The 14,995-nt window shown below is 35.4% G+C and overlaps 1 protein-coding gene across 3 annotated transcripts in view; it reads left to right on the top strand.

Moving 5' to 3' along the window:
• Nucleotides 1–262: 262 nt before the first annotated feature.
• The window catches only part of ERO1A (endoplasmic reticulum oxidoreductase 1 alpha), a 137,578-nt gene continuing 122,845 nt past the window's right edge, over nucleotides 263–14,995 (top strand). For all 3 annotated transcript variants that reach the window (XM_056811098.1, XM_056811097.1, XM_056811099.1), the window contains exon 1: nucleotides 263–543. In XM_056811098.1, the coding sequence (XP_056667076.1) occupies nucleotides 418–543 (126 nt within the window). In that variant the 5' untranslated portion in view covers nucleotides 263–417. The remainder of the gene's footprint in view (nucleotides 544–14,995) is intronic.

Raw genomic sequence — 14,995 nt, forward strand, 5'->3', positions numbered from 1 at the left:
AAGCCTCATATAAAAACTTTGGTGGAGGCGGGCCAAGCAAGAGGAGTGAGCAAGTTGTGTCAGTCTTCCTAGAAAGGGTAGAAGACAGTTCCCGGCAGGGAAATCCCAGTGTTTACTAGCACGGGCTTTATAGCACGTTCGCATTTCAACCAGCTCAGGAAGGTCGAGGCTATAAGGTATGTGGCTTCGGGGCGGGGGAGGGGATCCTTCCAGGAGGAAGAGGAGGCGGGGCGCCTGAAAGGGAGGCGGAGCGCGGCGGGGAGGTGGAGCTATAATGGTCGCACCCTGTGACCCTGAATTCATTTCCCTGCTTTTTGGGAGAGGTGCTGAGCGGTACCTGAGCAGCAGACAGCCACTCCTGAATGCTGTAAGAAAGGAGAGAAAGCTAGCAAGAGACTAAAAGAGGCGCTGAGGACCATGGCTTATGGTTGGTCCTTCTGGGTCGGTTTCTATGGGACTGCCGCACTGCTCCATACAGTGTGGAGCGGGCAGCAGCCCCAGGAGATATTGATGGCGGAGGGGGAGCAGAAATGTTCTTGCCAGGTAAGAAGTAGGAGTTTGCGATCCGCCCAGACTCAGCTTCTTGCTCACCCCATCTTGTGAGGAAGTGTCTGTACTGTAAGACTGTAGTAGGTTTCGCGCGAGTTTGTGACGTTTGTGGTCCAAAAAGGTCTGTGGTCTATGCTTTCTGCCAGTATGTAGGTGGGTGTTTTCTGCTTACCTTGTACTAGTAAGGGCATCTGCCCATCTCCATCAATATTTTCTTTCTAGTGTGTTTATGTTAGTTCTTGTATGCTCCCATGGCCAGGGAGGAGTACCTTGGGTGACACTGGGTAGTTTTTTCTGCCTACTTACTCTCAGCTGTAATATGCATTCTCCTGCCTTTTGAATTGGTTATTTTTTCAACCCTTACCTTCAGTATTAGAATCAACACTGTGTATTATTGAATTGAGCCAGGTCTAGAGACTGGGAGAAGTTAAATAATTAAAATTGCCCAGGATCATAATTTTTGAAGTATGACTGGATCTCTGGTCTTCCATGACTCCAACTCTGGCACTCTATCAACTAGATCAACAGGTTGCTTCTTGGTAACACAGTGAAAGAACACACTAGATTTGAGGAAACTGGGTTTGAATTCCTGCCTTCCTATTTAATACCTCTGTGATAAATTGGGACCATTTGCTTTAGCAATTTGAATGAAACCTTTTTGACTTGGAGAAATTTAAAAATTAAGATTTGATCAGTTTCTCATCCATTTCATTTTCTTCCATGCTTGCTCCTCTGGTCTTACTGTCCCAGCTTGCACTTTGGGGATGGGAACCTCACTCGTGGACCTAATATCTTGAGTTCTAAGGGTAATTCTGTGATGCTATTTTCTCTCTCCTCTCTGTATATAAAATATATGTAAACACTCTTAATGCTTACCTATATGTATATATGCACACATATAACATTACTTTTCAAGAACTCAATTTTAAGTTCCAAATTCTCTCTCCGTGTCCTTCACCACTCTTTGAGAAAGCAAGAAAAGCAAAACCTCTTACAAATATGTATACATGAAAAACCAATCTCATTAATTATGACTGAAAATACAAAGGAAAAAGGGGGAAGAAGACTTTGTTCTTCATGTTGAGCTCATCAGCAGTCTTGTCTGGAGATGAATAGCATGTTTTTAAGTCCTTTGGAGTTTTGATTGGTCAGTTACTAAGTTTTTCAAAGTTGAGGGGAAGGGAGGAAGAGAGAGAGGAAGGAAGGAAAAGAAAGAAAAGAAAAGACCAGTTTATGGCTTGGGTGACAAAGATGTACTCCCTCTGGTTCAGTGCCCCGTACTTGCCACCTTTTTTTTTTTTTAAGTTCAACTGAAGCCTAAATCTGGTCCACTCTTGCATGTACCTTTGTTTCAATTGTGTTTCCTATATATATATATATATATATATCATATTATTATATTCTGCTTTCTAATCCATTGTACCTCCTTCCATCTCAGTGTTCTCCCATTCATGTTCATAACTATAGGACTTTTAGGTGGTAAAAGATGCCTAATACTAATGATATGTAATTGAAGCAATCTATTTCACCTTAATTTCCTCTCATGCTTTTACCATCTCCCAACCCTGATAGAAAATTTTTACTTTCTTTTTAAACAATTCTTTTTCATTGGAGTTTGTTTTGCTTATGGAACTTTTCATCACTGATTCTACCCTATTATCTTCATTATCATTACCATAAAAATAATAACCGTTATACAACACTCTAAGGTCTGCAAATCAATTTGCCAATGTTATTTCACTTAATCCTCACAATCCTTTGCCTCTTGGAGGTAGGTGTAATTATTATTCCCATTTTACAAATGAGGAAACTGAAGCAGACAGAAGTAGGAAAAAGCCAAGTCAAAAAGATATGGTCTTGGCCATATAGCCAGTAAGTGTCCAAGACTGGATTTCAATGGTGGTCTTCCTAATTTCAGGTTCAGTTCTCTTTATCCACTGGCCTACCTTCCTTTCTCCTTCACTCTGTCTCCACTTAGTTCCCTGTTTTAATTTATTTTTAAATCAGACTTCAAGGTGTATATATTGTTCCCACTCCCACATGTATGTTCACCCATTTCCTTTGTCCTATTCAGATAAAAGTGACATGGGAAGACCCATTCCTCCAACCCCTTCTTTTCTACTTATAAAGATTAAAATTTTGGGGAAACTGAGGCAGGTAGAAATTAGTTTCTCTCTGCAAGGAGTATTATATTTTTATGAGGTTTATTAAGGGTTAAGGATTAAAGAAAATACAGAATGAGAAGGCATGTGTCTAGGCCCAGAGAGGCCTAGACAACCTCACCTACATCATGAAAAGAGCCGTCGCCTCTAAAGCGGAAGTAGGAAAAAAGAGCACGTAAATACCCCATCTCGCTCTCGGCCCAGGTGAGGTTACAAGGCATTTTGGGAAGTGAGCAAGGACTTCTGGGGAATGGAGTCCTGGATTCAAGTCTCCATTTTTACATTTCACCGTGTGATCATTTGAAAAAAATCATTTTTTTCCCCAAAGGATCATGAAAACATAATCAACTTAAAGATTACAATAATTTGAGGATAAATGAGAAAAAGAAGAAAAAAACAATAATTGCTGGATGCATTGACAAAAAGCCAATTAGGGGGAAGTCCCTTTGGCATGAAAGTGTACATACAAATAAATGTTCAATCAACTACACCCAAAGTTCATTCTTGTGCAGCTTGTGGTCTGGAGGCTTCTTCATGGTGTCTTCTCCAACAGTTTAGTTTCTGGATTCAGAGAGGTAGCTTCTTTCTTTACCTAAAATTCTTCTTAAAAGGAATTTAAACTTTGCAATTTAAATAATAATATTTTTTTACATTTCCCCATGTTGTGGGTGATTGAAAAATACAAGATCACTTAGGGATGCATGGCTGAGGTATGAGGTATATGAATCAATTGGTAAGAGAAATTAAAAAGACAACAGAAAAATCCAAATAAAAAAGAAAATACTGGATGAAAATATAGACTATCAAAGTCTTATGTGTAAAAATTCTAAGTAAAGGAAAAATAAATCTATAACAGGTCCTTGAATCAGGGCCCAATTAAATGATCTAAGCAATGATGCATTTACCCAGTCAATAGCCAGGACTACAGAAAGGTACCATACTATGAAAGACAGAAAAGGGACCAGATTATAGGAGCCAAGGTTGAGATACTTGGTAGAATGTGGAACAAGGAAGACCTGCCTTTAACACATGTTAAACAGCCACAACCTCGAACCTCAAACACGTTCAAGTCTCAAAATGACATCAATCCCACCAGGATTGGTTGGTCTCTTTGACCTTGTGCTTGATTGGCACTATGCAGGTTAGCTTTGTGTTTCTTTGGCACTGTGCAATGGCTCTTTTTTGTATATCTTGTCCTGGAATCGGACAGAATCATTAAGTAAAGTCCCATAATTTTTTAAATAATTAGTGGCATCATTTTTATAGTCTCAAGCTTTAGGGGAATGCATTAGTAAATGTATTTTAAACTTAAAGTACTGAAAAATCAAAAAGTTAAAGAAAATCTAAATGCTGGTGATGTGCTTCAAATATGAAAAATGAGAGAAAAAAATTAAAAAAACTGAAATAGTATATTGCACATGCAAGAAAATGTAATAAAAGTTTTTAAAAATTCAAAAATATAGCTTATAATAATTGACACACTGTGTCAGCTAAGAAACTATAGAATATAAAGCTTTCTCACCAAAAATGAGATCCATTTCCTCTTCATATCTGGCCATGATCCACTGTAAGTATGAGCAAATGAATTGAACAAGGTAACATTTTTCATTTTTAAAGAACAGTATTACAAATATGTAGATATCAATATCCCCCAAATCCTCAATAGCCCAATTAATTACAATAGCAAACAAACACTATCATATTTCATATAAGTTGCTGTATGGCATTTTTATTTATTTTTTTTTTAAATATATTTTATTTGATCATTTCCAAGCATTATTCGTTAAAGACATAGATCATTTTCTTTTCCTCCCCCCCACCCCCCATAGCCGACGCGTAAGTCCACTGGGCATTAGATGTTTTCTTGATTTGAACCCATTGCTTTGTTGATAGTATTTGCATTAGAGTGTTCATTTAAAGTCTATCCTCTGTCATGTCCCCTCAACCTCTGTATTCAGGCAGTTGCTTTTCCTCGGTGTTTCCACTCCCATAGTTTATCCTTTGCTTATGAATGGTGTTTTTTTTCTCCTGGATCCCTGCAAGTTGTTCAGGGACATTACACCGCCACTAATGGAGAAGTCCATTACGTTCGATGATACCACAGTGTATTAGTCTCTGTGTACAATGTTCTCCTGGTTCTGCTCCTCTCGCTCTGCATCACTTCCTGGAGGTTGTTCCAGTCTCCATGGAACTTCTCCACTTTATTATTCCTTTGAGCACAATAGTATTCCATCACCAACATATACCACAGTTTGTTCAGCCATTCCCCAATTGATGGGCATCCCCTCGTTTTCCAGTTTTGGGCCACCACAAAGAGCGCAGCTATGAATATTTTTGTACAAGTCTTTGTGTCCATTATCTCTTTGGGGTACAGACCCAGCAGTGCTATGGCTGGGTCAAAGGGTAGATATTCTTTTGTTGCCCTTTGGGCATAGTTCCAAATTGCCCTCCAGAATGGTTGGATCAGTTCACAACTCCACCAGCAATGAATTAATGTCCCTACTTTGCCACATCCCCTCCAGCATTCATTACTTTCCTTTGCTGTTATGTTAGCCAACCTGCTAGGTGTGAGGTGATACCTCAGAGTTGTTTTGATTTGCATCTCTCTGATTATAAGAGATGTAGAACACTTCTTCATGTGCTTGTTAATCGTTTTGATTTCTTTATCTGAGAACTGCCTATCCATTTCCCTTGCCCATTTATCAATTGGAGAATGGCTTGATTTTTTGTACAATTGATTTAGCTCATTATAAATATGAGTAATTAAACCTTTGTCAGAGGTTTCTATGAAGATTTTTTCCCAATTTGTTGTTTCCCTTCTGATTTTAGTTATATTGGTTTTGTTTGTACAAAAGCTTTTTAGTTTGATGTAGTCAAAATTATTTATTTTACATTTTGTGATTCTTTCTATATCTTGCTTGGTTTTAAAGCCTTTCCCCTCCCAAAGGTCTGACATGTATACTATTCTGTGTTTACCCAATTTACTTATGGTTTCCTTCTTTATGTTTAAGTCACTCACCCATTTTGAATTTATCTTGGTGTAGGGTGTGAGGTGTTGATCTATTCCTAGTCTCTCCCACACTGTCTTCCAATTTTCCCATGTATGGCATTTTTAAAAGCCCATGAATCGATGGATATTTGTCACAAGTTTTTACAAACATAGCAATCTTTCAACCTTGGTGAATATAATCTGGTCCCTTTTCTGTCTTTCATACTAAGAGGAAAACTACAATCGTTGTAGATTAGGGGAAATAGAGGAGAGAGAAAGACCTCTATTTCCCCTAATCTACAACGATTGTAGTTTTCCTCTTAGTAGGTAAATTTTTGTATACACTTGCAGTTAGAATTTTTTGGGGTGCAGGACGCTTATGTTTAGTGATCAGTTGGGGAGACTAGTCCCCCAATCATCATCAGGGGGATTGTGAATTTTAAAATCTCCATCTTGCTTGGTCTAGCACCAAAATTTGTGCACACCCACACTACACGGGCATGTGCTATTCAATGACAAATCAGAAATAACCAACTGCCCACCTGGGCTGTCCTAAGCCAAACTTGAGCCACCATTGGCACTTGTGAGGCATAGGAAGTGAGGTAGGGAACAGCCTCTGGAATTCGCTCACTTCCTGTGAACAGGGCTAGGCACCAGTTGGTGCTAGGAAGTTGAGCAGGGAGGAGGCCCAGAGTCAGCTTTCCTTCAGATCAGTCACATGAGTCAAGGACTGATTCTCTTCTCTACCTTGGCCTTCTGGCCTAAACTCCCTCTGGCTCTGCCAGAAGGTTGAGTTAACCTTTTACCCTTTTCTCTTCTCTCCTTCTCTCCCTCTCTTTTTTCTTACTCCCGTTGTGATTAAACCACCATAAACTCCATTCTGATTTGAGTGTTTCATTTTAGGAATTTCTTAGGTAAATTCCTTGGCGACTACAAATTAATATTATAACATCTTTAAAGGTGATTTTCACTGTAACATACTTCTATACTTCAATACTAAGGATTAATTCCAAGGCAGAAGAGTGGTAAGACCTAATCAGCTGGGGTTAAGTGACTTTCCCAGGGTCACATAGCTAGGAAGTGGCTGATACCAGATTTGAATACAGGACCTGTCTCTAGACCTGACTCTCAATCCACTAACCCATCTAGCTGTTGTATACTCTCTTATGACATGTTTATCTATTATGTGAAATAATGAGTTCTGTCCTCTTTTCCTCTGCTCTCCAACACAGTCCCCATATCCCTTCCATTTTTTCCCCCTAAGGACATTGAAAAAGAACAAAAGCACTCCCAGGATTATTACTTTATTTAACTTTCTCTGACTCCTGAAGTCAGTATTTCATTAAATGGCAGGAAATAATTTTAATAATTTATTTTGAAGTATAGGTACCTACCATTATTATTATTCCATGGTTGACAGAGAAAATGATATAGAATTAGGATCAAGATGTTGAGAATCTGAGAAGACATTTTCCTCCCTACCAGAATATAAACAATTTATCATTATTGGTCCCTTTCAATTGATATATAGTTTACCTTTCTATATTTCTCTTGATTCCTTCATTTCAAAATTTCTACTCAGGTCTGGCCTTTATATCAGGAATACTTGGAAATACTCTATTTCATTAAAGATTCATATTTCCCTGTAGAATTTTCCTGTTTTTCTAGGTAAATTATTCTTGATTACAGATATTTTGGAATGGCTTTTTCTTTTAGCCTCTTAGGGGTAGAATTAGTTATAGATTTATCATAAATCCACCCATTCTTTATTTAGTTTCCAATTAATTTTTATATATGCTTCAAAGGCCCTTTATTTATTTAATTATTCATTTATCCATTAATTCATTTATTCATTCATTCATCTATTTATTTGTTTGTTTGTTTATTTATTTATTTTTTAAGCCCTTACCTTCTGTCTTGGAGCCAGAAGAGTGGTAAGGGCTAGGCAATGGGGGTCAAGTGATTTGCCTCAGGGTCACACAGCTGGGAAGTGTCTGAGGCTAGATTTGAACCTAGGACCTCCCGACTCTAGGCCTAGCTTTCAATCCACTGAGCTACCCAGCTGCCCCCCAAAGGCCCTTTATTTAATTTAAAATTTATTACATTATGTTTGAGAAATGATTTCATATAACATTTAATATTTTACCATTTGTTTATGTACTAATACATGGTCAGTTTTTGTGAAGGTTCATGAACTGCAGAGAATAAAAATTCTATTTCCCTTCAGTGTGCTCCAAAGGTTTCCTTTATCCAACTTTTATAAAACTATTAATTTCCTTAATTTTTTTCTTGTTTATTTTATGTTAGGTCTGAGAGAAAATTTAGATCCTTTACTATTAGAGTTTTACTGTATATTGTCTCCTGTGACTCATTCAACTTTTCCTTTGGGGGGAAAAAGAATTAGAATGCTATGCTATTTCCTGTATATGTATTTACTATTTATTTTATTTTATTTTTATTTTTTATTTTATTAATATTTTTTATTTTTATTTATTTATTTATTATTTTTACTTATTATCATTATCATTATTTATTTATATGGGTTTCATAAATAAATAAATATTTATTTATTATTATATAATTATTATTTATTAATATTTTATTAATAATATAATATTACTAATTATTATTAGTGTCTTTGATACCTTTAAGCAAAATATAGTTTACTTGTTTATTTTTTGTTTTTGAATTGTCTGAGATCATGATTGCTAGTACTGCCTTTTTTCTGCCCCAGCCCTTTATTTTATCTCTGAATATCTTTCTCTTTGTGTTTTCAAGGGTATTTCTTGGTAAACAATACATTGTTTGATTCTGATTTCGAATTAAGAAATTGCTATCCTCTTCTTTTTTATGGGTGAGTTCATTCTATTTGGGCAGTTAGGTGGTGCAAAGGATAGAGTGCTGGGCCTGGAAGCAGAAAGATTCCATTTCCTGAGTTCAAATCTGGCCTCAGACACTTAACTAGTTTGACCCGGTTTGAAGCTGGTTTGACCCAGCTGAAGAAGTCACTCAACCCTGTTTTTCTCATCTGTAAAATGAACTGGAGGAGGAAATGGCAAAGCACTCAGGTCTATTTGTAAAAAAAAAAAACAAACCCAAATGGGGTCACAGAGTTAGACAGGACTGATAAATGAATAACACCTCATCCCATTTACATTCACATTTACATTCTGTTATACTTCCCATTTTCATTCCCCCTCCCCACTATCCCCTCTTTCAGTTTGTTTGATTTCTGAAAACTATCTCTTTAAAATCTACTCTCCTTTTTAATTCCCTAACCTCTCTTTTTCTTAACAGTTTTCTCTCCTACTTTTTTGTTAAGATGGATTTTTTTTTACCCCATTCTGTGTATGTGTATTCTTCCCTCCTTTAGCCAAATTGTTTGGAAGTGAGTTTCAGGTGATATTCACTTTCTCTACTGCCCTCTACATTATATAAACTCTTTCTAGTATTCTCAATTTACATGAGATAATTTTCCTTATTCTTCCCCTGCCTTTTACTCTATTCTAGTATTTATTCTTCTTTTGACTCCCTTTAAAACCCTCGGTAATGATAAAGTTATATGGAGCATTACATGTATCATCTCATATAAATATGTAAATACTTTATCTTTTATGTAGTCTCTTTTTTTCACAACTGTTTACCTTTTTATGCTTCTTTTTTTCAATGACACAATTTTCTATTTGGCTCTGATTTTTTCATCAGGAATACCTGAAAGTTCTTTATTTTCATTAAAGATTCACTTTTTATCCAATTGTATTCTACTCAGTTTTGTTGGGTAGGTTAGACCCTTTGACTTTCTGAATGTCATAGTCCAAATTTTCTGTTTCTTTATAGTGGTGCCTGTTAAATCTTGCATTATGACCATGGCTATGGCTCTGAGGCCTTTGACTTCTTTCTGGCAGTTTGAAGTATTCCCTCCTTGACCTGGGAGCTCTGGATTTTGGCAATAATATTCCTGTCAGTTTTCATTTGAGGATTTCTTTCAGGAGGTAACAAGTAGATTCTTTCCATTTTTACTTGCTCTCTTATTCTAAGATACTTGTACAGTTTTCATTTATGACTTCTTGAAATATGATATTTTGACTCTTTTTCAGGTACATGATTCTTAAATTACTTCTCTTAATTCTCTTCATCATTTTCTTGCATAGTTTTAATTTCTCATTTTCTTTTTTTACTGGTCTCATTTTATTCTTAAAATAATAAAAATCTCTTTAATTCTTCTAGGAATTCTTATTGGACTTTCATGTATAATCATTTTTCTTTGCGACTCATTTCTGATGGAAGGTATTTTTTCACATGAGAGCAATAGATTCATGATGTCTTTTCTCCAATTTTTATCGTGGTTGGGGTTGTTAACAATATTTGGAATGGACCTTCCTGGGCTGGCTGAGTTGTTCCTGTGTGTAGGAAGTTCTTTATATATACTATATCTCCTGGATTTAAATCATGAAGAGAAAAGTCTATAGGTCCAGTTTGCACCATGACTCTGGATTCCTGAAGTTCTCATATTTTGATTTGCAGATCTTGTATATATGAGGCAATAGAAGTATCTCCTCCTAGCAATGATGTATACAAAAGGTTAAATGGTTTAGCATGCATTGGTAGATGACCAAATAGCATCTCAAATGGTGAGATATGTAGGTCTCCCCTAGGTCTGCTTCAAAGGTAGAATAGCGCTGGGAGAGCTTCAGGCCATTTCAAATGAGTCTCAGTGCATAGTTTTCCAATCATAGTTTTCAGTTCTCTGTTCATTCTTTCAACTTGCCCTGAGCTCTGGGGGTGGGGTAGTATGGTAAATGAAACTTTGGTGTTATTGCTAAACATGAGTAAATTTGTGATAAAATAAATAAACAGATTTTAGTTTTATCATTTCTATGATTTTTTAGTTTCCAATTTATTTCACTTCTAATTTTTAATTGCATTATTTTTGTGTTTATTTTAGATTTCTTTATATGCTTATTTTCTAATTTTTAAACATGCATATTGTGAAATTTAGATTACTCCACCCTACTTAGATCTTACTTTATGGAGAAGATGAAATTGTAATCTCCTGATTGAACAATGAAGGTACTCAGTTCTTACTTTATAGTGAAGCTAGAACTTTAAGTCTATTTTAAGATCTTTATAGAAAAAGGTGTTAAGAAACTAAAAAGGCTAAATTAATCACAAAAAAGGTTATGTAACTAACAAAAGGTGAACTTAACAAAGAAGTGGTAAGTAACTCAAAAGATATAATATAATCAAAAGAAGATGAGAACTGAAAAATGGGCAGTCCTGGAGAAAAGCCTCTGAAATGATTAGTAGACACAAAAATTTAGAGGAGGGGACACAAGGTCTATATATTTCACGTCACTTCCTCTCTCTGGTACCTTTGGCAGCAGAGAGTTGGCTGGTGGCAGCATGCTGGGCCTTTCAGCATCTTGGCATGGCTACAGCTATTGTCTGGTTTGGTGGTGAGTTTCTGGCTGAGTTTTCCCTCCTTTACTTTCCAAACTTTATCCTCTTAGGAGCCTCTAATTTTCTTTAGAGACCTAGTAGCGGAGATCTGAACTCCACCTGGCACAGACCAGGCGGGAAAAATCCTATACCCTTTCCCCTCTTTCTCCTTAAATCCTTCCCTCTATATTAATTAAAATTACCATAAATTTCCAGACTGACTTAGGTATTTTATTTGGGATTTTTTTCCCTGGCAGCCAATTAATTTAGATTGTAAGTCACAACCCTTAAATTATCTCTATAATATTCAGTTCACTAAACTTCTCTTTTTCTAATATGTTAATGTATGATTGTAATTATATGATTTTCCTCATGAGAACTGCTTCCTATAAATTTTGGCATATTGTTTCATTATTATTTTCTTTTACATAGTTATTATTTTTAAATTATATTCTTTGACCCACTTATTATTTAAGATTTCATTAAGTCTCCCTTTGGGTTCATAAAATCTTTTGTTTGTGTTCCCTAAACTAGTTTCTATTTATTGCATAATGGTCTGTAAAGAATGTATTGGCAATATGTCTTTATACATTTGTATCATTATGCCCTACAACATGATCAATTTTACTAAAGTTCCATGTGGTGCATAGAAATATGTATATCCTATTGCTGCCCATTTAAAAGATGCTATAAGTCCAATTCAGCTTTCTCCAGAAATTTATTTGTTTCCATCTTTCCATTTTTTGTTCATCTTTTTGCTAGTCTTATCAAAATCAAAGACAGATGTCTTCTTCCATTGGAGCTCAGATAATAATTACTTTTTTTGAATTTAAGTGACATGGCATTTGGAGTATGTAAGTTTATTACTGATATTATTTTGTTGCTGTGGTTCCTTTCAACATAATATAGTTTCTTTGTCCTCTTTTATTTTTTAAATGTTTCTTTTCACTTTTTCTTAGAGCATAATAATAACTCCTAATTTTTTATATTCACTTGATCCGTAGTAATTTGTCCTCATTCCCTCAGTTGTTTTTCTTTCTTTTTTTAAAAATAGTTTTGTTTTAAAAATATGTTTCTGGTAAAAGAGACAGATTGTAGGGTTTTGATTTCTTGTCCAAACAGTTGCTTTTTTGTCTTATTGACTTTAAAAAAAAGTTAAAATTAAAATTAAAAAATTTTAAATCCATTAAGATTTTAAATTATAGGAGTTAGGTTTATGTTTTTCTGTCTTATATGATTAAAAATTAATACCCAAATACTCCACATATTATATTGTGTAAGATTTATTAATAATCACTAGAAGTAAAGGAATAAAAAGGTAATTATCTAACAAAAATAAACCATGTGCCCAAGCTCTCCTTGCCTATTTAAAAGAACTGCTCCACCAAAACCACATCAGGAAAAGAGAGAGAGGGGAAGAAATATACAGAATTTATATCCTCCCTACATCAATACATAATGACAGGAAGAGAGTGGGATGCTGGGAAATGAAGTTTAAAGTTATAGAATTCCAATTATACATACCGCCCTGTAATCCTTTGGGAGACTAATCTCCCCAAGGGATCATTTAAACATAACAAACTTAAAACTCTAAAGATTTTTAACTATAGGTATATATAATATTGCAGTTTTTAAAGGGAAATTACAATAATTTGGGGATAAAGGGAAAACAAAAGAGAAAAAGAACAAAACCAATGATTGCTACAATCGCATAACATTAAACATTAAAAAAAAATAAATGGATTGTGCTTAATAATTGTGTCTGATTCTAGGAGAAGGGAATACAAAAAGAGCCACTGCACAGTGCCAAAGAAGCACAAAGCTAACCTGCATAGTGCCAATCTAATACATGGTCAAAGAGACCATCTAATCCCAGTGGGATTGATGAGATTCTGAGCCAAGACAAGAGGACTTGAACTTGCTTGAGGTCCAAGGTTGTGGCTGTTTGACATATGTTAGATGCAGGACTTCTCTGAACCACATTCTATGGTTTCTATAGTTTCTATAGCTTTTGGGTATGCATTGACATTAAAGCTAGTGGACATTTTAAACTTATCCTAGTGCAAAATTAAAAAAAAACACTTAATACTGGTAACGTGCTTCAAGTACAAAAAATGTGAGGAAAAAACCTCAAATACTATAAAAGGGAAAATAATAATTAAAAAGATTTAAAAATCAAAAATATAGCTTACAATCCATGACACACTGGGCCAGCCAAGAAGAGATATAATACAAAGGTTTCTCAACCCAAAATAAGATCCAATTCCTTTTTAACTTGGCCATGATCGATTTTCACAAAGTAACAGCTTTATAAAACAGTAGTATAGTAGGTAATGCACATTTAAAGAAAGCACCAAAATTCCCAATAGCCCAATTAATGACAATAGCAAACAAACCTGCTATTATATAGGATTTACATAAGTCTCTCTATAGCCACTTGCTTTGTGACATTTTAAAAAGCTATGAACTCATGAATGCTCTACAAGTTCTACAGATGTAACAAATCTTTCAGCTTTGGCTGAGGTATTTTTTAACAAAGTCTATTATTGCCATCATTCCAAAATTTGGCAGATTATCCTAGAAAAAACACAAACCTCTGTTCTGCTGATGAAAACCTTTTGGCTCTAAAATCTCACTAAGAATCTAGATCCTTTTGGTGGAAGGATAGAATAAGCTGAAGAGTTAAAAAATATAAAAAACCCTTTTCAGAAGCTAGGTTTCCCAGGAAAATAATTTCCACCTCCCAGATGAGATTATAACGGGGTAACTATAAGCCACTTGGGCACTTCCCTCTCTCTGGTATGAGACTGTAACAGTCATGGAGCCAAGGACTAAATAGTGAAAATCACTTCAGATGTTTCATCCATTACATTTTTAATAAATGCAGAGATGGGAAAATACAACAGTGCCATTGCACTCCACTTCAGCTACTAAATGGACCCTTACCTCTTGTAACAAACAACTCGGAGGCAGGCAAATGATCAGTCAGAAGTATTGATGCTACTATGTATCTGAAAATCATGTCTAAAGACCCCTTAAATTAAATTGGGATATTTAATTCATTAAATTTTGCAAAGCTTATATACAGGTTGTAGCTAGTTTGATGGACTCCATCCATCATCTATGTGACAATTAACAAAGGCAAAATGGAAGAAAAGGCTATTAAGGCAACATGTGCATCACTCACTCTTCTCTATCCTTCTGCTCCCTCTTCTTTCATGTATGCCCCCAGTCCTTCAAGGATTGTCCCAGATCTCATTGCTGAGAGTAGCTAAGTCTATTATAGTTGATCATTGTACAATATTACTGTTAACTGTGTACACTGTTCTCCTGGTTCTGCTTATTTTACTCTGCATCAATTCATGTAGATCTTTCCAGCTTTTTCTAAAATTATCCTGCCTATCATTTTTCACCAACATATATCACATTTTGTTCAGACATTATCCAATTGATGGACATCCCCTCAATTTTTGATTCTTTGCCATCACAAAAAGATCTACTGGAAATATTATTATACAAGTAGGTCCTTTCCCCTTTTTTATGATAACTTGGGATACAGACCCAGTAGTGATATATTACAAAGTTAAAGGTTTTGCACAGTTCCACATTGCATTCCAAACTAGTTGGATCAGTTCACAACTCCACCAACAATGCATTAGTGTCCCAATTTTGCCACATCCCCTTCAACATTTATCACTTTCCTTTATTTTCATATTGGTGAATCTGATAAATTTGAGGTGGTATCTCAGAGTTGTTTCAATTTGTATTTCTCTAATGTTGATTGTAAATTTTAGGGTTGAGACTGAATATATATTTTAGTTGGTTGCCAGGGATTTACATTCTAAATCCCAATGAA

This window comes from Monodelphis domestica, chromosome 1, assembly GCF_027887165.1.
Source record: "Monodelphis domestica isolate mMonDom1 chromosome 1, mMonDom1.pri, whole genome shotgun sequence".
Taxonomy (NCBI): domain Eukaryota; kingdom Metazoa; phylum Chordata; class Mammalia; order Didelphimorphia; family Didelphidae; genus Monodelphis; species Monodelphis domestica.